Source organism: Dipodomys merriami, unplaced genomic scaffold, assembly GCF_024711535.1.
Source record: "Dipodomys merriami isolate MVZ:Mamm:240054 unplaced genomic scaffold, mDipMer1.0.p SCAF_3, whole genome shotgun sequence".
NCBI classification, from domain to species: Eukaryota; Metazoa; Chordata; class Mammalia; order Rodentia; family Heteromyidae; genus Dipodomys; species Dipodomys merriami.
This window is the reverse complement of record NW_027204492.1, coordinates 109,198,727-109,219,965: the sequence shown is the minus strand read 5'-3', so window position 1 is coordinate 109,219,965 and position 21,239 is coordinate 109,198,727. Positions and strand designations below refer to the sequence as shown.

The 21,239-nt window shown below is 40.2% G+C and overlaps 1 protein-coding gene across 1 annotated transcript; it reads right to left on the bottom strand.

The window, feature by feature from the left end:
* Positions 1–4,032: 4,032 nt before the first annotated feature.
* Eif1ax (eukaryotic translation initiation factor 1A X-linked) lies at positions 4,033–21,175 on the bottom strand. Its single transcript, XM_070040737.1, has 7 exons — positions 20,938–21,175; positions 14,889–14,972; positions 12,154–12,257; positions 10,884–10,934; positions 9,632–9,713; positions 8,481–8,572; positions 4,033–4,306 (listed from the first exon to the last, which is right to left on the bottom strand). Exons 1-7 carry the CDS (start codon positions 20,951–20,953, stop codon positions 4,301–4,303), a joined length of 435 nt encoding a protein of 144 aa, XP_069896838.1. The 5' UTR covers positions 20,954–21,175; the 3' UTR covers positions 4,033–4,300.
* Positions 21,176–21,239: the final 64 nt, after the last annotated feature.

Genomic DNA, 21,239 nt, shown 5'->3' with positions numbered 1-21,239 from the left:
TCTCTAATGAAATATAGAGCAGTTGGTATTCTATAAAATATTTTCAAGCAATTTTTGAGACTTCCATCTGTTAGTCTTAAGTTGGTAGCAAGTATATTAACTATTGTGTCCACATGAGTACAAATATATATTCTACATGTTCTATGATAGGAGTCAACTGCAAGCAAAAGATAAGGTAAATGGTGACTACAGAGGACATGCACTTTCTCTTAATAGCCCTAGCTAAAAGCCAAGAGGCAGACACTGCTCTAAGTGCTACACACACCAACATCTACTTTATTAATCCTCCCAATAATTCTGTGCAACAGATAGTTTTCAGCATCCCTGCCTTAAGGATGAGGGGCATCAAGTTGAGACAAGCTAGAGAAGGTGCAAGTGGTGACAGAGTGGAAGTTAGGGTGCAGGTTATATAACCTCAGCCAGGTCCCCCTACTTGCCCCTTTCTCACACCTTGCCTCATAAGTTCCTGGAGGGTGTGTACACATTCAATACACTTTCCATACCACTCAATCTAGTATTTTTCCATACTATACCTATACTGAAGTCAGATTATTCTTTATTTATTTGTCGGTCATGGGGCCTGAACTGTGGGCCTGGGCACTGTCCCTCAGCTCTTCAGCTCAAGGCTAGTGCTCTACCACTTGAGCCAAAGCGCCACTTCCAGCTTTTTCTGCTTATGTGGTGCTGAGGAATTGAACCCAGGGCCTATGCGTGCAGGGCAAGCAACTCTACCACTGAGCCACATTTCTAGCCCCTGAAGTCAGATTATTCTTGTTTGAATAGGAAGAAGAAAAACAAAGATTAAAAAAAAGGACAACTGTAGTACTGTATGCAAAATTCATGGGAGTTCTAACAGTATAAATGAAACTTATCCTCACTAAGCAGGATAGATAAGCATCTCATTCATATCAATACAAATTCCTTCCATCTTTATGACAACACACAAAAAATCTTTAATTCTGACACATTAATCATTGAGTCACTGTCAATACTGGATATCATTAAATCTGTACAAAATACAAATCAAGTGGAAATCTAGCTAGGTATTCTATTCAAAACATGCATTTACCTATTTGATTGCTCAATTACCCTGCAGTCAACATTAATAGTTTATACCTATTCATAACTTAATGATATGTGAAACATACAATATTAAGTTTGATTACAAGTCATTTTTAGCTATTACTTACAGTCACAATTCCACAAATATGAAAAGTAATAGATCAATGAGTACTTTTCAATAAAATATAAAACTTTCCATCACATATAATTTCCACACTCCTAAAATGGGCTCTTTAATAGCTTGATGTCCAAAAAAGATTTAACAACTAAACCTTGGCAAGTCTTTCCTTTTGCCAATCTTGGGGCTTGAACTCAGGGCTTGAGTAGTCCTTGAGTGTCTTTGCTCAGGGCTAGCACTCTACCACTTGAGCCACAGCGCTACTTCTGGCTTTTTCTGTTTATGTGGTATTGAGAAATTGAACCCAGGGCTTCATGCATGCTAGGCAAGCACTCTTACCACTAAGCCACATTTCCAGCCCTGGCAAGTCTTTTTATATAATGTTTGGTTTGACTTAGCCACTTTGGTTAACACTACATGTATATAATCTAACTAGAAGTAGAATAAAGATACAACCCTATCAAATATTTTTGTTTAGGTGGTGCTAAGGATTAGAAATAGGGCTTTGCACAAGCTTATTAAATTAGTAAAAGACCACACACATTTAGCAGTAAAAAGCATTTTTAGATCTCATTTATTTTCTCTCTGGGTATTAGCTTAACTTTCAGAGGTGTTTTTTTGTTTTTTTTTGCTAAGAGCCATTTGGATATTTGTAATATCATTTGAGAGCTATACAAAATTATCATGGCAGTCCACCATGGGTAGCTGTGAGAAGCATTACCAGTATGTTCCCACTATACCAAATGATTTCAAAGGCTTTACTGCATGGCCTGAAGGACTGGACATTCTGCACCACAGACTAGTCTTGCATTATAGGAATACAAAGCATTCCCCAAAGCAAAGTTTTCTTGAGGACTAATTTTTCCAAGTAGCATTTTATATGTGCTACATTACCTTAACATTTTTTTTTCTTTCTGCAAGTCTTGGGTCTTATATTCAGGGCCTAGGATGTCCCTGAGTTTTGCTCAAGGCTAGTGCTTTGCCACTTGAGTCACAGCTCCACTTCCAGCTATTGCTGGCTAACTGGAGCTAATAGTCTCATGAATTTTCCTATCCAGGCTGACTTTAGACCATGATCCTCAGATCTGTATCTACAGAGTAGCTAGGATTGTAGGCATGTGATACTGATGAACAGCCCTACCTTAACATTTTTAATCATGAGTTCAGATTTTCCAGGATACACCAGCATGGACTGCACTGTAACTATCTAGACATAAAAACATTAACCACTGTGGATACATGACTTGGAGTCCTAAGTTATAAATTTAAAAAAATCCTTAAACTCCTTCGTTAGAGGAGTTAAGTAGTAAAACCAACTTTTGAGTTATACAATTCCACTTGGAATTGTATAATATATGCAGAGTCCCCTCATTACAAAATATCATGGAAGGATCAGGATATAGACACACTGCAAAGTTCCTCTTATACAGGAGCCTTGATACCTTAGGTTTAGAGTACTTATCCTAGCCACTCAGGAGGCTGAAATGTGAGGCTCTTGGTTCAAAGACAACCTGGGCAGAAAAGTCTGTGAAACTCTTATCTCCAATTAACCAGCAAAAAGCCAGAAGTAGAGATGTGGCTCAACTGGCAGAATGCCAGCCTTGAATGAAAAAGCATGCAAGAGCATAAGGACTTGAGTTCAAACCCAAGTACCTGCAGCAGGAAAAAAAAAATTATTGATCTCAGATGCATTCCACTTAGAAGTTGTCAGAAACTACACAGAATAGGAATAGGATTAGAAAAGATCTGCGTTTGTTGTTGTTGCCCATCCTGGGGCTTGAACTCAGGGCCCAGGAGCTGTCCCTGAGCTGTTGTGCTCAAGGCTAGTGCTCTACCACTTGAGCTACAGCTCCACATCTCGCTTTTTGATGGTTAATTGGAGATAAGTCTTTTGGCTTTGTCTGCCCAGCCTGGCCACCAATGCTTGGCTAGATCTGCTTATTTTTAAGTTGCAGTACCACTTTTCATCACTGTGGCTAAAGAGGTCTGACTAGTCCACCCCTAATTTCACTTTATTAGTGGCTAATAACTTAAAAACTAAAATAAGGGCCAACCTAAATTCTCAATATAAGCAAAAACAACCTCTCCCAAAAGAACTGTCCTCATAACAAATCCTTAATACAAGGTCAAGGTACAATATACTCTGATAGTGACATTTTACTGTATCTCTCAGCTATAGCTGTTCTATTTCAAAATTGGAGACCACCTTTCATTAAGTTTAATATCCCTCCTGTTTCCCCAGCTCCGATATAAGTTGAAAAGTTATGCAAGTTGTTATGAACCTAAATCTTCATTTATATACATTTTATGTTTATAAACCACTCAAAATTAAAAATTACATGAATATGACTTCTGAAAATAAAAACCAAAAATTTAAATATAATCTTTCTGATCTGAAAAAATATTCTAAACACATACAATCAAAAAAAATCTTTCCATCTTTGGGAAATTTTCTTATGCATACTAGTAAAAAAGTCACTTCAACTATTCTATCAGTATTTCCATATTAAGATAACTGGGTGCCACCTAGTGTTCAATTTCTGCAACTGTTAGCATAACAAAAATTGCAGTTAAAATCTAGATTCAAAAAATTATTTTGCAAATGCCTCTTCTCCCTAAATATTTATGATGGCAAAATAAGACCATGAAAAGAATGTGTAGGATGATATCAAAATATAAAATACTAATGCTACTTAAATATGAAAAACAAACCAATTGAGTTTGATTTCAAATACAGATTTCTTCCCTCAAATCGTATCAAACCTCAAAGCATCTAGACTAACTTGTACACACTTAAAAGACTGTATAATCAACAGGCCAGTCAAGAGTAGGACTTAATCATAATTCATGAGTATGAGGCAAATTGTTTATTCAAGACATCAATTTACTTACTAGATATAATCAAAGTAGTAAAAGCAGTAATGCTTTTTTTTTTTTACTTTTAAATTAAGCATGGTCTTAACATAATGTTAACAGTTTTTAAAGAACCTTAGTAACAAGGCTATCTGCCTTAACAAATTACAATCATGCTATTAAGTTTTGAATCTTCTTTAAGAGTTACTGCCGGATTTCAAACTGCAGGACAATCAGAAAAACTGGAATGTAAGATGCTGAGTCGAACTAGATCTGAAAGACAAAAGAACATCAGGTCAAAGGAAAAAACAATTCACATATCCCAGCAGTCAGCTAATGGAAATGTCCACTGCCTTAGACTATCTGAGAAACAAACCCAATTGAAGAAGAAATACCCATATACCAGGTTTTTCTCAATTGAAAAGTATCAGTTAATTTGAGGTCCTTTATAATGTTTTCTGTTATGTACAATATGAAAGCTCAGGGTTTTCTCTGTTGTGCTAGTGATTTGCAATTTTATATTTTGGAATTGAGAACAGACACAAGGCAGCATAGTTGTCCAATTTAGAACAAGTATGTCCTAATTCCTTTTCTCCATCTGGATATAGAAATAAGTATAAATGCTAAAGCACCTACCAAAGCACATGGAAAAAATGTTTCAGGGAATAAAGGGTTCTAGATGATACAGAAAGATGTCATAAAAAGCTCAAGAAAATGTAAATTATTTTAATAATCACTGTCTTTACAATCTCCCTGCCTGCCTACTGGGCATTAGAAGCACTGACACAGATCTTGAAGTTTTTTCCTAAGAAAATCTTCACCTTGCTTAGATCCTTAATCTATCACTTGGGTGTGTATGGTTAAGACTCCTTTATCTGCTAGAATCCTATCTCAGGACAGCTGTCAAAATGTTTGGTTCACTCCTTATTCCACAATACACCAGCTACACGTCATTAATCTTACTGCCAAAATATGGATAAGTTAATTTTAAAAAGTCTTTTGACTGTATGCCAGTAGCTCATGTAATCCTAGTTACTCAGGAAGCTGAGATCTGAAAATCAAGGTTAAGACTCAGCCCAGGCAAATTCACAATTCTTTTTTTTTTTTGGTGCTGGTCTTGGGATTTGAACTCAGGGCCTTTGCACTGTCTCTGAGCTTTTGGTGCTCAAGGCTATTGCTCTAACACTTGAGCCACAGCTCTACTTCCAGCTTTTTGGTGGTTAATTGGAGATAGAGTGACACAAGCTGAGAGCTGGTGCCTCATACCTCTAGTCCTAGCTACTCAAGAGGCTGAAATCTGAGGATCATGGTTCAAAGCCTATCTGAACAGGAAAGTCCATGAGACTCTTATCTCACTCTCCTGAGTAGCTAGAAAAAGCATGAGCCACCAGCGCCTGGCTAAATTCACAATTCTTCATCTTTTCAAATAACAATCAAAAAGTTGAAAGTGGAAGTATGGTTCAAGCAGTAGAGAGACAGCCATGGGCAAAGAAGCTGCATGAGAGTGTGAGCCTGGAATTCAAGTCCCAGTATTGAAAAATAAAAAGTGTCTGTACTTGACTAGGCTTCGGTGGCTCACACCTGTAATCCTAGCTACTCAGGAGGCTGAGATCTGAGGATCACAGTTCAAAGCCAGACCCAGCCTGGGCAGGAAAGTCCATGAGACTTAACTCCAATAAACCACAAGAAAACTGGAAATGGCACTGTGGCTCAAGAGGTAGAGCCTTGAGCTGAAGAGCTGAGGGATAGTGTCCAGGCCGAGTTCAAGACCCATGACCAACAACAAAAAAAGTGTCTGTACTTAACATGCTCACTTTTCTTTCCTGTCATTAATCCCTAAAATAATACAGGACAGCAACTACTTATGATTTGCACTGTATTAGGTATTAATATGTAATATAAAGACAATGTAAAGAACATGAAAGAATATATACTACAGATTTTTATATAAAGGACTTCAGTATTTGCAGTGGTGTGTGTATGTGTGGTGACAATATAAAGAACATGAAAGAATATATGCTACAGATTTTTATATAAAGGACTTCAGTATTTGCAGTGGTGTGTGTGTGTCTGTGTGTGTGTGTGCACATGCATGCATGTGTGTCCCTTAAAGTGACTGTAGTGCCGGGTCCCAGTGCTCACACCTATAATCCTAGCTACTCAGGAAGCTGAGATCTGAGGATTGTGGTTGAAGAGCTCAGGGACAGTGCCCAAATCCAGAGTTCAAGCCCCAAGAGAGACCAAAAAAAAAGTGACTGTAGAATCCCAGTGGTATTACTTGTCCTTAAATCATATTTCCCCAGGTCTAGCCTTTGTATCTCTGAAAATCTTGGGTAATTCTACTGTACAACTTTGGTGCTCTAGGTATTATGAAATTACATCTTTCAATCAAATCAAATATTATTTTTTGACTTAAAACAGCTCAAACCAGATTTGAGAGTATCTTATGATATCCCAATCAATTCTTAAATTTATATTACTAAAAGACCAAGTTGTAAACTCTGTTAACTACAGTAATAACAGAAGAGCCCTTCTTGTGGATACTACTTTATTATTAGGAAAAAACTATTTTCCTCAAAATAAAACATACTAACCTCAAACCAGGAATATGCCAATAGAGAATACTAAACACATAAAACCATGAATTTGTCAATAGCCTTTTATTTTATCAATGATTTCAATGTATGTTCTAATTTCAATGCTTTATATAGAGCTGGTTCAAACAATCCTTTTTTTTTTGAGACAGTCATACTATATACCTAATTAGGATGATATAGCTATATACTATGTCTAGTGTATAATAATTCTTTTATTTTACTTGAACAAGTACACTCCTTTGATATGGTCTTGTATTTCTCAACTGTTTACTAAACTTCTGTTTTTGTGCTGGGCACCAGTGGCTCATGCCTGTAATTGTAGCTATTCAGGAGGCTGAGATTTGAGGATAGCAATTTGAAGTCAGCCAGGACAGGAAAGTCTGTGAGACTCTCATCTCCAGTGAAGCACCAAAGAAGCCAGAAGCGGAGGTACAGCTCAAGTGGTACAGCATTAACCTTGAGCAAAAGAGCTCAGGGCTAGTACCCAGGCCCTGAGGTCAAGCTCCAGAATCAGCACCAAAAAAACCCACAAAACTTTAGTGGTGCAGAGGACAAAGCCTGTGGCTTGGACATGCCAGACAACCAGTCTATACATTTCACTTACGTATCCCTGGCAACTAAATTTCTTTTTCTCCAATGCTGGGGGTTGAACCTAGGGCCTAACACATGAGCCACACCAATCCTAGATATTCTTTTTGGTGGTATCAGTGTTTACATTCAGGGCCTCATGACTACTTTGCTTGCATGCTCTGCAGGTGCTCTACCACTTGAGCCATACCACTAGCTTGACCATTTTTGTCAGTCTTGGGTCTTGAACTCAGGGCCCAAGTACTGTCCCTGAATTTCATTGCTCCAGACTAGCTTGAGACATAGCTCCATTCCTGCTTTTTTTGGTAGTTTATTAGAGATGAGAGTCTCATGGACTTTACTGCCCTGGCTGGCTTTGAACTGTGATCCTCAGATCTCAGCTTCCTGAGTAGTTAGGGTTACAGGTGTGAGCTACTTGTACCCAGCTTAGCTTGACTTTTCACTGGATAATTTGGAGATGGAGTCTCAACTTTTCTGTTCAGCATCCTCCAGATTTCAGCCTCTTGATTAGCTAGGTGTGAGTCTCCAGTGCCCAGCTCAGTCCTATTTATTCTTAAGCCAGTTATGATTAAAGTACCTGGCATTTGTAGTGCCAAAAGAAAATCAGGTGTGATGGTGCATGCTTGAAATAGCAGCAATCAAGAGCCTAAGGCCAGGGTGTCTCTAGCTCAAAGCTAGTATGGCTGGCTATACAGTAAGAGCCTGTCTTTTTTCTTTTGAGAACCTATCTTAAAAACAATTTAAAAAAACCCCAGCATAGGGGCTGGGAAGGTGGCTCAGTGGTAGAGTGCTTGCCTTGCAAGCCTGAGGCCCTGGGTTCAATTCCTCAGCACCACATAAACAAAAAGAAAAAAGCCAGAAGTGGCGCTGTGGCTCAAGTGGTAGAGTGCTAGCCTTGAGCTGAAGAGCTGAGGGACAGCGCCCAGGCCCTGAGTTCAGGCCCCACGACCAGACCCAAAAAAACAAAACAAAAAACAAAAAAAAAACCCAGCATATGTCCAGAACAATCAGATGAAGACTGTAAAAATGCACAGATATTACCATATTTTATCCATGTTTGCCCTCTATTACCTTCTCTTACTCCCTAGCACCTCTCTGATCCCCTCCCCTTTCCCAGTCACCCTACTAACTTTCATGTGATCCCTCCAACAACTTAAATACTCTTACTATTTAAATGTTCTGCATTTCTAATATTAAAGAAACTGAGCAGAAAGGACTGATTTTTGAGTATAGTTCTTAAACAGGAGTTCAGGTATACTTACATCATCAATATCTTCATCATCGTCCCCAATGTCATCAAACTGAATTTCATCATCATCCCCAGGTCCAAAGGTATCAGTTTCATTGATTTTAGCTAAAGACACAATTGACAAATACATTCATGATGTAACTGAAATGTTACATCATGTAACTGCCTACAAGTGGGTCTAATATAAAATGTGGTTAGTATAAAAGGAAACTATAAGCCAACCATATAACTTTGTTTTTATTATAAGAAGAGCCTTCCAAACTTCTTTCTTCCTACCAATTCTACTATACAGAGTAAAATATTATACCAAGTTCCATATAAGTGTTAAAAATGAACTATACAACTTGTGGGTGGGGAAGGGAGGGAAAACTGGGAGACAGTGAGGGAAGGGGTGGCACTGTCCAAAAAGAAATGTACTCTTGGCTAGGAATGTGGCTTAGTGGTAGAGTGCTTGCCTAGCATGCATGAAGCCCTGAGTTCTATTCCTCAGTACCACATAAACAGAAAAAACTGGAAGTGGCGCTTTGGCTCAAATGGTAGAGCTAGCCTTGAGCAAAAGAAGCACAGGGGCAGTGCCCAGGTTCTGAGTTCAAGCACCAGGATTGGCAAAAAAAAAAAATTCTCCACGACAGATACAAGAACACATGGATTGAAAATTGACTTAAAAAGTCTGAAGTACCTAGTTATTGTTTTTACTTTGTATTTAACATATGAACACTGAGTCTCTGAAAGGATTTTTTTTAGCATGCTGAGGGCCCAACTCTGTAGGCATACCAGATAAAAAAATTCTTAAAAAAATTTAAAATTTAGGGGCTGGGAAGGTGGCTCAGTGGTAGAGCGCTTGCCTTGCATGCTCAAGGCCCTGGGTTCGATTCCTCAGCACCACATAAGCAAAAAGAAAAAAGCCGGAAGTGGCGCTGTGGCTCAAGTGGTAGAGTGCTAGCCTTGAGCTGAAGAGCTGAGGGACAGCGCCCAGGCCCAAAGTTCAGGCCCCACGACCGGACCCAAAAAAAAAAAAATTTAAAATTTAACAAAATAATTCCTCTTCTGACTGACATCCTGCAGAAATATGGGGCTTATATACTAAAGTATAATTTCAAAAGAAGTTTCTTTACCAAACACCAACAGATAAACTAAACATCATATAATTAATTCACTCATTACCATGTTCCGGTAGCTCGCCATATGCCTTCAGACTTCTTGCTTCATCTGCATTGTATTTTAAAATTACATCGGCTTTGTTATCCTTAAAAAGAAATAGCTTTCAGAACTGATTATATTGATACATGTTATTTCATAAATTATTTTTAAATTCAATTTAAAAAATCATTTTTTACTGGGCACCAGTGGCTCATGCCTACAATCCTAGTTACTTAGGAGGCTGAGATCTGAGGATAGAGGTTCGAAACCAGCCGGGCTACAAGTCCAGGGCACTGTGATCTCCAATTAACGATCAAAAAGCTGGAAGTGGAGCTGGGGGGTAAGTGTTAGAATACATGCTTTGAGCAAAAAACTCAGGGACAGCACCCAGGCCCCAAGTTCAAGCCCCAGGACCAACACGCACACAAACACACTTTTGCTATTGTTTTGCTACAATCTCTTTAAAATTTAAAGTTTTCTTCTACTCTCTGGAAAACATGAATTTAACCCAGCATGATTAATAATTAACAAGCTCAGAAAAGACATTTATAGATTTCACTTTAATAAAAGCAGAATTGTATAAATTCTAGCTTTTTTTGAGTGTGTCAATATTGGGGTTAGAACTCAAGAGTTTGGGCACTGTCCCTTAGCTTTTCTGCTCAAGGCTACTATTCTACCACTTAGGCTACTGGTCTACTTCTGGCCTTTTGATGGTTTTTGGAGATAAAGAATCTTGCACTTTCCTGCCCTGGCTGGTTCTGAATCATAATCTTCAGATCTCAACCTCCTGAATAGCTAGGAGTCATTGGTGCCTGGCTGTTTTTAAATTCATTTTTACTATTACCCTTTTGTTAGAAGTCTTTTGTAACAGAAGTTTCCTGGAACCATAATTTGCAGAGTGCTAAAACACTACAATTCAAAAACAGGAGCACCATGGCCTAAGGAAATATACCATTCCATGTAGTTGTGCTTCTTTGGATATGTATCAATGAGAAGCTCCTGGAGTTTTTACATTTCTTGGAAGAGTCACAGATATGTTAATAAATTGAAGGCTAAATTACTTGTCTGTTCACCTAAGCTTTGTTTTATGCCCATTTAATATTGTTGTCTGTACTGTAATTCATAATTGTGATACCATTTTGGATGTGTAAAATTGATTTTCTTGTAAACTCTTAAATAGACTATTGTGGCTGTTAAAAAAAAGAAACCCCCTGTTTTTATTGATGCCAATAAAAAAACAGTATGGGGGGGAGAGAAATTCAAATGTAATATTTACCTGATAGTCACGAAGACCAACCAATATGATGTCTGAGGTATTTATCCAAACCTACAAAAGAAAAATTACTGCATGTTGTATTTAACATGAAATGAAAAAAATCAAGATTTTTCCAGAGAAATTATGATTTGTTTAGAAATTAAAGGACTTGAAATTATGAACAAGTTCAAGTGGTTATTATATATGAGAAGAGAAAAATTACATGGTTTTATCTCCTGTCTCTTCCTGTGTTCCTTGCACCCACATACACACTGTTTCTAAGACCTCTTTAGCTTGGGAACAAGATTAACATAATCAAATTACAACCACAAAAAAACAAAATCAGAGTTGGGACACTTTATTATTTACTTTTTCGGCTAGGAATTGAATTCAAGTACATTCAAGAATTTTTTTTTTTTGGCCCGTCGTGGGGCTTGAACTCTGGGCCTGAGCGCTGTCCTTCAGCTCTTTAGCTCAAGGCTAGCACTCTACCACTTGAGAGCCACAGCGCCACTTCTGGTTTTCTGGTGGTTAATTGGAGATAAAGAGTTTCACGGACTTTCCTGCCCTGGCTGGCTTTGAACCATGAATCGCAGATCTCAGCCTCCTGAGTAGCTAGGATTACAGGCGTGAGCCACCGGCGCCCGGCATGACATTCATTTTTTTTTTTTTTGGTCCAGTTGTGGGGCCTGAACTCGGGCCTGGGCACTGTCCCTCAGCTCTTCAGGTCAAGGCTAGCACTCTACCACTTAAGCCACAGCGCCACTTCCGGCTTTTTTCTTTTTGCTTATGTGGTGCTGAGGAATCAAACCCAGGGCCTCATGCATGCAAGGCAAGCACTCTACCACTGAGCCACCTTCCCAGCCCATGACATTCATTTTGATTAAGAACAAAGGTTTTGAAAGTATCCCTCAGTTTGGACTTGTGGGCTATTTCCTTATGATTCAGATTAAATATTTTGGGTAGAAATACAACATAGGTGTCTTGCTGTTTGACTCTGCTGGCCCTCATATAAAGTGTTGAGGTGAAGGCTGGGGATTGTACCTCAGTGGTAGACTATGGTGTGCTTACATTGTGAAAGGCCAAGATGGATCCCAGCGACACACACACACACACACACACACACACACACACACACACACACACACACACACACACACACACACACACACACACACACACACACACACACACACACACACACACACACACACACACACACACACACACACACACACACACACTTTCTCCCTACAAATAATTTTATTCTTATACAAAACTCTATACTTACCTTTTTTCTCAATTTCCCTCTAATATGACATAACCTCTTTACACCATCAAAACACATTGCTTCTAATCGTCCATTTCCCAACATTTTGATCACCTGAGCGTATTCTGGGGAAACAGAGCAGGTATGAAACATTGCTCAAATTTTTGATAAAAGCAATTTTAAATATCTATACACAATTGACAAGAGTTTAAAAGTTCTATTGGCTAGGAATAAATACATACAATGGAAATATAAATACATACAAGGAATTTAAATACCACGCCAGTTAATGGTAGAGCTAGAGACTCTGTAATGCTATTTCTTTAACAACCCATGTCTGCTGTTAAACATGCTTTAATTATCTACTCATTTTGAGTAAGCCAATTACTTACTGTCTTCATGACTATATGCTGTTCCTGGAGATCAAAGGAGGACTGTCTCAATATGTATGCCACACCCCATCAATCTCTTGTATTCGTTCAGAGCCTTACCCAACTTTGATCTTTTCTCTAAGAACCTTTAGAGGTAAAGCTCATGGACTTTTTAGTATAGTTTTTTGGTAATGTTCTGTAGTTCTTAGAAAGCCAGAAAGATGTTCCAAAAATAGTTTAGCCAGTATCTTTTCACTGCCTACATTAAAGAACTCTGAGAAAGGGATTATGAGATCGAGTGGGAGGGTGGCAACTCAAGAGGCACAGAATTTCAGGGGTTGACATGAGGAAGTGACTTAACATAGCAGGCCCAGTACCTCAAGATGACTGGAGGCAGCCTCTCTTCCAAAGTAGAGAAGAAAATACAAGGATGGGGGGTGTAAAGCCCTGTCTGCCCAAATAAACCACTGGAGGAGGCACAAATGACTAAGGCTAAGAAAATGTTTCATATTTTAGTGTTTTGTTTTTGCCAATCCTAGAGCTTGAACTCAGGGCCTGGGCACTGTCCCTGAGCTTCTTTTGCTCATGGCTAGCGCTCTACCACTTGAGCCACAGCGCCACTTTCTGGCCTTTTCTGTTTATGTGGTACTGTGGAATCGAACCCAGGGCTTCATGCATGCTAGGCAAGCACTTACCATTAAGTTACATTCCTAGCCCCTAATTTAGTGGTTTATAGGTACAGCACAAGGGTTCAACTAAGTGGGCTCCATCCCTAGCATGGCAAAAGGATAAAAGGAGAGGGAACAAAACTGTACAGTATGCTTATGAAAGGAGCAAGTGATTTAGTGAGAACTTATTTAGTGTTATGCATCTTGATCAGGTATTAACAAAAAATCTTTTTGGTCTAGAAAAGTCAATCATTCAGTTTTACTTTGTTGTAGTTGATTAATCATATACAGACGGTACTGGATAACAAAGCTCTATAATAATCTGGGATTCAGCCTCCAAATATATATAATCTAGCTGGGTGCTAGTGGCTGCCTCATGCCTGTAATCCTACCTACTCAAGGAGGTTGAGATCCAGAAGATGGTTGTTTTGAGGCCAGCCTGAGCAGAAAAGTCCTAGAGACTTTTATCTCCGATTAACCAGCAAGATGCCAGACTCAAGTGGTAGAACATCAACTGTGAGTGAAAAAAATTAGTGATAATGTGAGGAGTTTAAGCCCTGGTAGTGGCACACATATTTAAAAAGTGCAGTCTACTGAATACACTGTGCTACATGATGGATTAAAAAAGCTCACTGAACTGGGAGCCCATGGCTTATGCCTGTACTCCTAGCTTACTTAGGAGGCTGAGATCTGAGGATTGCAGTTTGAAGCCAGCCAGGGCAGAAGTCCCTAAGACTCTTATCTCCAATTAATCAGCAAAAAACAGGAAGTGGAGCTGTGGCTCAAGTGGCAGAATGCTAGCCTTAAGCACAAAAGCATAGGGACAGTGCCCAGGCTCCTAGTTCAAGTCCCAGGACCAGCACAAAAAAGAAAAAGAAAAAAAAAAAGCTCACTAAATCATGGAATATCAATTATAGCTTTCAAGGCTACATTTCCTGTGTAATTAATTCTTCGTTGTAACGCAAATGTTCAAGAAAGCCTGTGTATTTACAGAAATGCACAAATGCATAGTGAGTAGACCAGAAAACCTGAAAGAGAGGCTCTAGAGAACTGTGAGGAATGTGAAATGGAGAAAAGTAAAGGGAGATGAGGTTTACAGTTCAGGATTATGAACAGGATCCTTGTTAAATGTATAGAGTAAATCTCATAGTTAAAGAAGAAAAGGTGTATCAGGTGAGGTAGTGCACACTGCAGAAGCGGAAGCAGGAAGACTGAGTTTAATGTAAGTAAGCCTGGCTACATATATTAAAGCAAGCCTGAGCTATATTGTAAAAACCCTGCCTCAAAAACAAAAATAACGAAAAACAAGGGCGCAGGATGTAGCTCAGTAATAATAAGAGCTCTTACCCAACAAGTATAAGACCCTGGAATCAATCCCCCAGTACCACAATAAAAGCTAAGTGGAACCTACCAAAACTATTTAAACTTGGAAGTTTTGAACCTGACCACTGACTTGAGAGACGGTCCTTTTAAATACATTATACTGTTTTGTGGAGTTCATTTGCAGTTACTCCTATGACAAGTCTTATCTTGGTATTTCTGTCTGTTTTGCCTGTATGAGTTGATAAAAAGTACTCTGTAATAAGAGGCAACAGTCTTTTCTTTGCAGTACAATGAAATGCGATATTCCTGTTTTCTCAATTCCACGAAGTACTTAGAATAAAATCTTTTATTTAAAAAGAGTCCTAAAAACGTCCCAACTTATAAAACTGCTTACCTTGTCCATCTTCCTTGAAGACCAGCTCTCTTTTCTCAGATTCATTTTCATTCTTACCTCTACGTCTATTTTTACCTCCTTTACCTAATGGTTTTTATAGAAGAAATGAAAGAAAATTTGAATTATTTGCAAAGCAGTAAGGGATATTAAGTGAAGGCTTCTTTATCATACTAACATCACCACACCACCTTCCCTACTCTTCATGGAATTTTCTTTGACACTTTTGTGACAAGAAACATAAATCTCATTTAAAACAATGTATGCTGGTGGCTGGGAGCTAGTGGCTCATGCCTGTAATCCTAGCTACTCAGGAAGCTGAGATGTAAGGATCAAGGTTTAAAGCCTGCATGGGTAGGAAAGACTGAAATTCTTATCTCCAATTGACTACCAAAAAGCCCAAAGTAGAGCCATGGCTCAAGTGGAAGAACACTAGCCTTGAGCTAGTGCTTGGGACAGTACCCAGCTACACACAATCACTATCTCTTGGGATGAAATTCCAGAGTCTAACACAAGCTAGACAACTGTTTTGTGTTTTAAATAAGTGAAATTATACAATTAAAATACTCAACTTATTTTCTTTTACACAGCTGGTGTTTAAATGATATCCCTATTTCAATTGTTTATACAGAAGCCGTATTTGCAACCACTATGCAATAATACAACATATTTACCTGTCCCAATCATCCTATAACGCATGTGAAGTCCCAGTTTACCATGTTCAATATAACTCAGATATTAAATCAATATACTGTACATCTTTAAATTCTTCATGTTTTAAAATGCATGAAAAGAAACTATGCTGAAAATGAACTATACAACTTGTGGGCAGGGAGAGGAAGAAAAAACTGGGAGAGAAAGAAGGGGTGGACATTGCCCCAAAAGTAATGTACTCACACCTATAATCCTAACACTCAGGAGGCTGAGATCTGAGGACTGCGGTTCAAAGCCAGCCTAGGCAGGAAAGTCCATCAATCTCCTATCTCCAATGAACCACCAGAAAACTGGAAGTGGTGCTGTGGCTCAAGTGGTAGAGCGCTCACTTTGACCTCAAGAGCTCAGGCACAGTGCCTAGGTTGAGTTCAAGCCTCACGACCGACAAAAAGAATAGAAAAAACAAGTAACGTATTCATCACCTGACTTATGAAATAGTAACCTCTCTGTACCTACATCACCTTTATAATAGCAATAAAAAATAAAAATAAAAGGCAGTGGCTAGCCGGATGCCAGTGCCTCACATCTGTAATTCCAGTTACTTAGGATTTTGGTTCAAAGCCGGCCCAAGCAGAAAAGTGTGGGACTCCATCTCCAAAATAACCTGCAAAGAGCTGGGCCTGGAGAGTGTGGCTCAAGCGTTAGCTAGGAGCACAAGCAAGCAAGCAAGCCAACCAGCCAGGAGGCCTCAATGTGAGCAACAAAAAACTAATTTAAAAAAACACCAGTGGCATAAATAAATAGGAAGCATCCAGTGGTATAAAAAGGAAGCTTTCATGTTCGCATGTTCGCTTATACATACACCCAAAGTACCTTTGGAAGATCAGATACAAAGTATTCTCTTTTGGTAGGTGGTGTGGGGCCTGAACTCTGGGCCTGAGCGCTGTCCCTGAGCTCTTCAGCTCAAGGCTAGCGCTATACCACTTGAGCCACAGCGCCACTTCCGGTTTTCTGGTGGTTAATTGGAAAGAAGAGTCTCATGGACTTTCCTGCCCAGGCTGGCTTTGAACCGCAATCCTCAGATCTCAGCCTCCTGAGTAGCTAGGATTACAGGTGTGAGCCACAGGTGCCTAGCTCAAGCTCAGTTTTACTCAAAACTCATTTTTCCTTTTTTAAAAGGTTGATCCTTAACATCCTTATTTGTTGTGTGACCCTCGTGACCATGCTCTTAACCACTATGTAACGTCATCCACTGAATTGTCATAATCACTTTGAGTTCACTCAATCCCAGATTACTAGTAAGTTCAGTGAAGCTCAGTGGTTCTATGAGGCTACAGTCAGTGAGCAGAGGTGTCCAAATTCACCTTTTTTGGTTGGTTATAGGGCTTGAACTCCAGGCTGGGCACCTTCCCTGAACTTTTTTGCTCAAGGCTACTACTCTACCACTTTGAGCCACAGCTCTACTTCTGATCTTCTGGTGGTTCATTGGAGATAAAGTCTCATGGACATTCCTGCCCATGCTGGCTTTCAACTGCAATCTTCAGATCTCAGCCTCCTGAGCAGTTTCAATCAAAAGCATGAGCCATCAGCACCCAGCCAAGATTCATATTTAATGGTATTTTTTTCTAAGTCCTCACATTAGAGTACATCACCAAAGCCTTTTCTTCTTAATGCAAAAGCTAACTACAACTGGCAACCATTTCCAAAAGATGGCAAGACTCTAAGTGGTAGGAATATCAAGGGATTCATGAGAAAACTTTATAGAGGCAGCCAGAGTTCCCAACTCAAATAAAATGACCATGCATGTGACAATCTCTGAAAAGGCAGACGTCTGCAGCAAGGAACTGGTGGTACTTGCCTGTAATCTTAGCTAATCTTATCTCCAAATCTTAGCTATTCTTATCTCCAACTGACCACCAAAAAGCTAGAAGGGGAGGTGTGGCTCAAGTAGAGTGCTAGCCTTGAGCACAAAAGCTCAAGGGCAGTGCCTAGGTGTTGAGTTCAAGCCCCAGGATCCACATGTGCACATGTGTGCACGTGCACACACATATCTAACTTCTCCAATTAGTGTACTTACTTTCACCTGCAATAGCCTCACATAGCTCTGCTATTGTTAGGTGGGCCTCCACAATTCTCTAACCTGTTCTCTCTTTTTTTAACTTTTAAAAATTATTAAGGTGTTGGGGCTGGGAAGGTGGCTCAGTGGTAGAGTGCTTGCCTTGCATGCATGAGGCTCTGGTTTTGATTCCTCAGCACCACATAAGCAAAAAGAAAAAAGCTGGAAGCGGTGCTGCGGCTCAAGTGGTAGAGTGCTAGCCTTGAGCTGAAGAGCTGAGGGACAGCGCCCAGGCCCAGAGTTCAGGCCCCACGACCGGAGGCCCCCCCACCTCCCCCCCCCGCAAAAAAAAATATTAAGGTGTTGTACAGAAGGGTTACAATTCCACAAGTCAGGTAATGAGTACAATACTTCTTAGCGTCACTCCTTTCTTGAGTCAAGTATTTGAGGAATTGTCAGCACACTGAAACTCCAGAGAAAAAGGTGCCCTCTAGCCATTTAATCAGCAAATTTGTTGATCTAGAGCACAAGTGCCACTAAGAGTAAGAATCATAGCTGCTCTGTTCACTGAGTTATACACCCAAATTTGTCAATTTTTCAAACAAACTAGTCAATAATAATCTATTTCTAAAGGAGTGGTCATTGTCAAATCATAGGTGGTAACCTATTTAAAGACTGCGAGTACTTTACCCAAATGCTTTACGTGACTGGCCAAAAGATGCTTTTATCCGGACTTGAGAATGGGTTTCTAAGAATTTCTAGAGGAAATATATTGGTAAGAATCAGCCCAGGGCTGGGAAGGTGTCTCAATGGTAGAGCGCTTGCCTTGCATGCATGAGGCCTTGGGTTCGATTCCTCAGCACCACATAAGCAGAAAAAGCCGGAAGTGGCGCTGTGGCTCAAGTGGTAGGGCGCTAGCCTTGAGCTGAAGAGCTGAGGACAGGGCAGCCAGGCGCAGAGTTCAGCCCCCATGACCAAAAAAAAAAAAAAAAGAAAAAAAAGAAAAAAAGAAAAAAAAAAACAGAATCAGCCCGAAACAAAAATCATCCAACACATAGTTGATGGCAATTTTTATTTCTTGTGTCAACTATCTCAAGGTTATAATCACCAAGCTTCATAAGTTTCCAATGAAGAAAAACAGATAAATATTAATTTGTTTCTATATTCGAGAGTCTTGAAAAGTTCTTTTTCTTTGAGTAGCTTAAAAACACGGAGGACTCAATTAGATTTACATGTATAGGGATGGTTATGGTAGTTTCTTCTAGAAAGAGTGAAGAGACAAGGGAAGGATAAACAGAAGGTTTAAAATCAATCTGTGAAAAGAAAAACAAAACAAAACCAATCTATGTTGTAATTCTTAAATTCAGGGGTAATGGATTCTTAGTATCTATTGTATTTCTGTATGCTTCAAATGTTATTTGTAAAACAAAGATTTATTTCTTGTCAACTTAGGCAGAATTAACCATACCTTAACCATTCCACTTGCTATTTTATTGCTATAAAATGAAATGCTCTTTATTTCTCTTTTGAAAGAATGAAATCAGACTTAAGGGTATAAAAAAGTAGAACAAAATAGGTAACCTTTTAAATCTGGTTATCTTTCTAAAAGAACATTTAGTCCCTAAAGGAAATAAAAATTTCAGGGCTTGAGCACAGTCCCTGAGCTTCTTTTGCTCAAGGCTAGTGCTCTACCACATGAGCCAGACTTCCACTTCCTTCTTTTTTAGTGATTAATTGGAAATAAAAGTCTCATAGCCTTTCCTGCCTGGGCTGGCTTCAATCTGTGATCCATAAATCTCAGCCTCCTGAGTAGCTAGCATCACAGGCTTGAGCCACTGGCAATGAAAATTGCAAATCTCTTCTTTACAGCAGAAAGAACTATTTCAGGGAAATTTGTCAGATGGGATCTTACCAAAAAAGAACCTATTATTCACCTTAGGGTGGAGCAAACAGAAGGGAGGTGACTCGGTCTAACAAAAATTTATTGAGCATCTTCTAAGTGCCAAGTGCCGGCAATCCAATGTCATTAAGATAGATACTATTCTGTCGTTTAGCTTTTAGAGTCTAGTGAGGGAAACGGAAACATGTTCCCTAACATAAAGGGGAGGGTAAGCTACTCACTGAAGTGATCCAGTTACCACCTCAGAATTCAGAAAAACACTTTTTATTACCTCATTTCTCCTAGAAATAGTAGCGAAAAATCCTTGCTACCAATACAACTTACAAGCTTCATGTCTGACCACAGTGAGGTGGCTTGGCCTGGGACGACTGCACAAAACTGTGCAGAGAACTGTGAGCAAGTACCCAGTGGGTAGTGACAGCTACAAAGAGTAAGTGGAGCCAACTGGCAGGTTAAAAAGAGAGAGAGAGAACTCTAATAGGCATGGTTCAGGGGAGAAGGTCCTAAGGATGAAATAAACGAGAGCCTTCTACTGAGTTGTATAATGTGCTCCATTCCTTTAGAAAACAGTTCTCTCTCTTTCTATTGTATAATTTGATCCAGTCAAAGGATGACTTAAAAAAACCCCACAGAACTCCTAAGTCTATAAAGAAGTAGAACTGCCTTAGGAGCGTTCTACTTTTACTTCACTTAGGCCTTCCATTTTGAAAGTTCTAAACAAACTCATCCTCAAGTTCGCCTATTTGTGAACGTCCGTGAGGCCCCGCCTGGAGGCAACCTAAAGGTCTTTATTCCCGTCACCATATATATACGTGATCTAGAGTAAAAGAAAATTGGGTTAAATCTGGATCAAATCTTTTCTGTGAAACAAACCCTGGCAAGAGATGGGGCAAAGGAAATCACCAGACATCAAACTTTTCCAAAACGACTCAAAGTATCGCCCAGCACTTATAAGCGACAAGGACTTGCCTCATTAATCCTGAACAAGTGTCCATAAAGAAGCCCAGCCAGAAGTGCCAGATGGGCTCGAGAGCCGGCATCACCCTTTTATTAAAGTTCACAGGTCTTCCCAGGGCCTAACTTCCCGCGCCCAGCAAAGCCCAAGGGCCGCATCTGCCAAGTCCCGAAGGCCCCAAGGAAGGCGCCCCCGTGGCTGCCTGACGAGTCGCGGTCAGCGTGGCGCGAAGCCGGGGCAAAAGCGCACATTCTCCCACAGGAGGCCCTACAAAAATGGCGTCGGCTCCACCCCAGTGCCACTCAACTGGGAAACAGAAGTAACTTCCCCGCGCCTCTCCGCACATCCGAGCGGCAGGGAGACGAGGAGGGAGAAGGCAGGAAGGTCACTGCGGCCTGGGCTGACCCAGAAGTGGCGCGTGGATGGGACCCAAGGGAAGCCGATTGGGCAAAAAAAAACCTTTGGTCTCCGGTCCGGGCGGCATTACCTTTATTCTTTGGCATGGTGGTGACTGCGGGGTGGTGGTGTCTGGGATTTCTTGGAGGGAAGCTGCAGCAGTGGGGGTAGTGACTCCTCCGACCGACAAGCGAGGCGATACGAAGGGCCGCGCTGGACGAACAAGGCTCCGAAGGCCAAGCAACGTGCGCGGGAGAGTCTCAGGAACTGGTTCTTCCGAAATCCGCCAGCGCCCACGCTCGGCAGCAGCAAATGGCGTCGCTGTTACGTGCGTCGCTTTTCCCCGCCTCCCGCCCCCCCGCGAGTCCCGCCCCCCCGGCTCAGAGGTATTAG

Excerpts from the sequence above, each read along its gene's own strand:
- Eif1ax (XM_070040737.1), bottom strand. Across the intron at positions 10,935-12,153 it reads GAGGGAAATTGAGAAAAAAG|GTTTGGATAAATACCTCAGA; the intron begins GTAAGTATAGAG and ends TTTCTTTTGTAG. Across the intron at positions 9,714-10,883 it reads TTGGTCTTCGTGACTATCAG|GATAACAAAGCCGATGTAAT; the intron begins GTAAATATTACA and ends TTTCTTTTTAAG.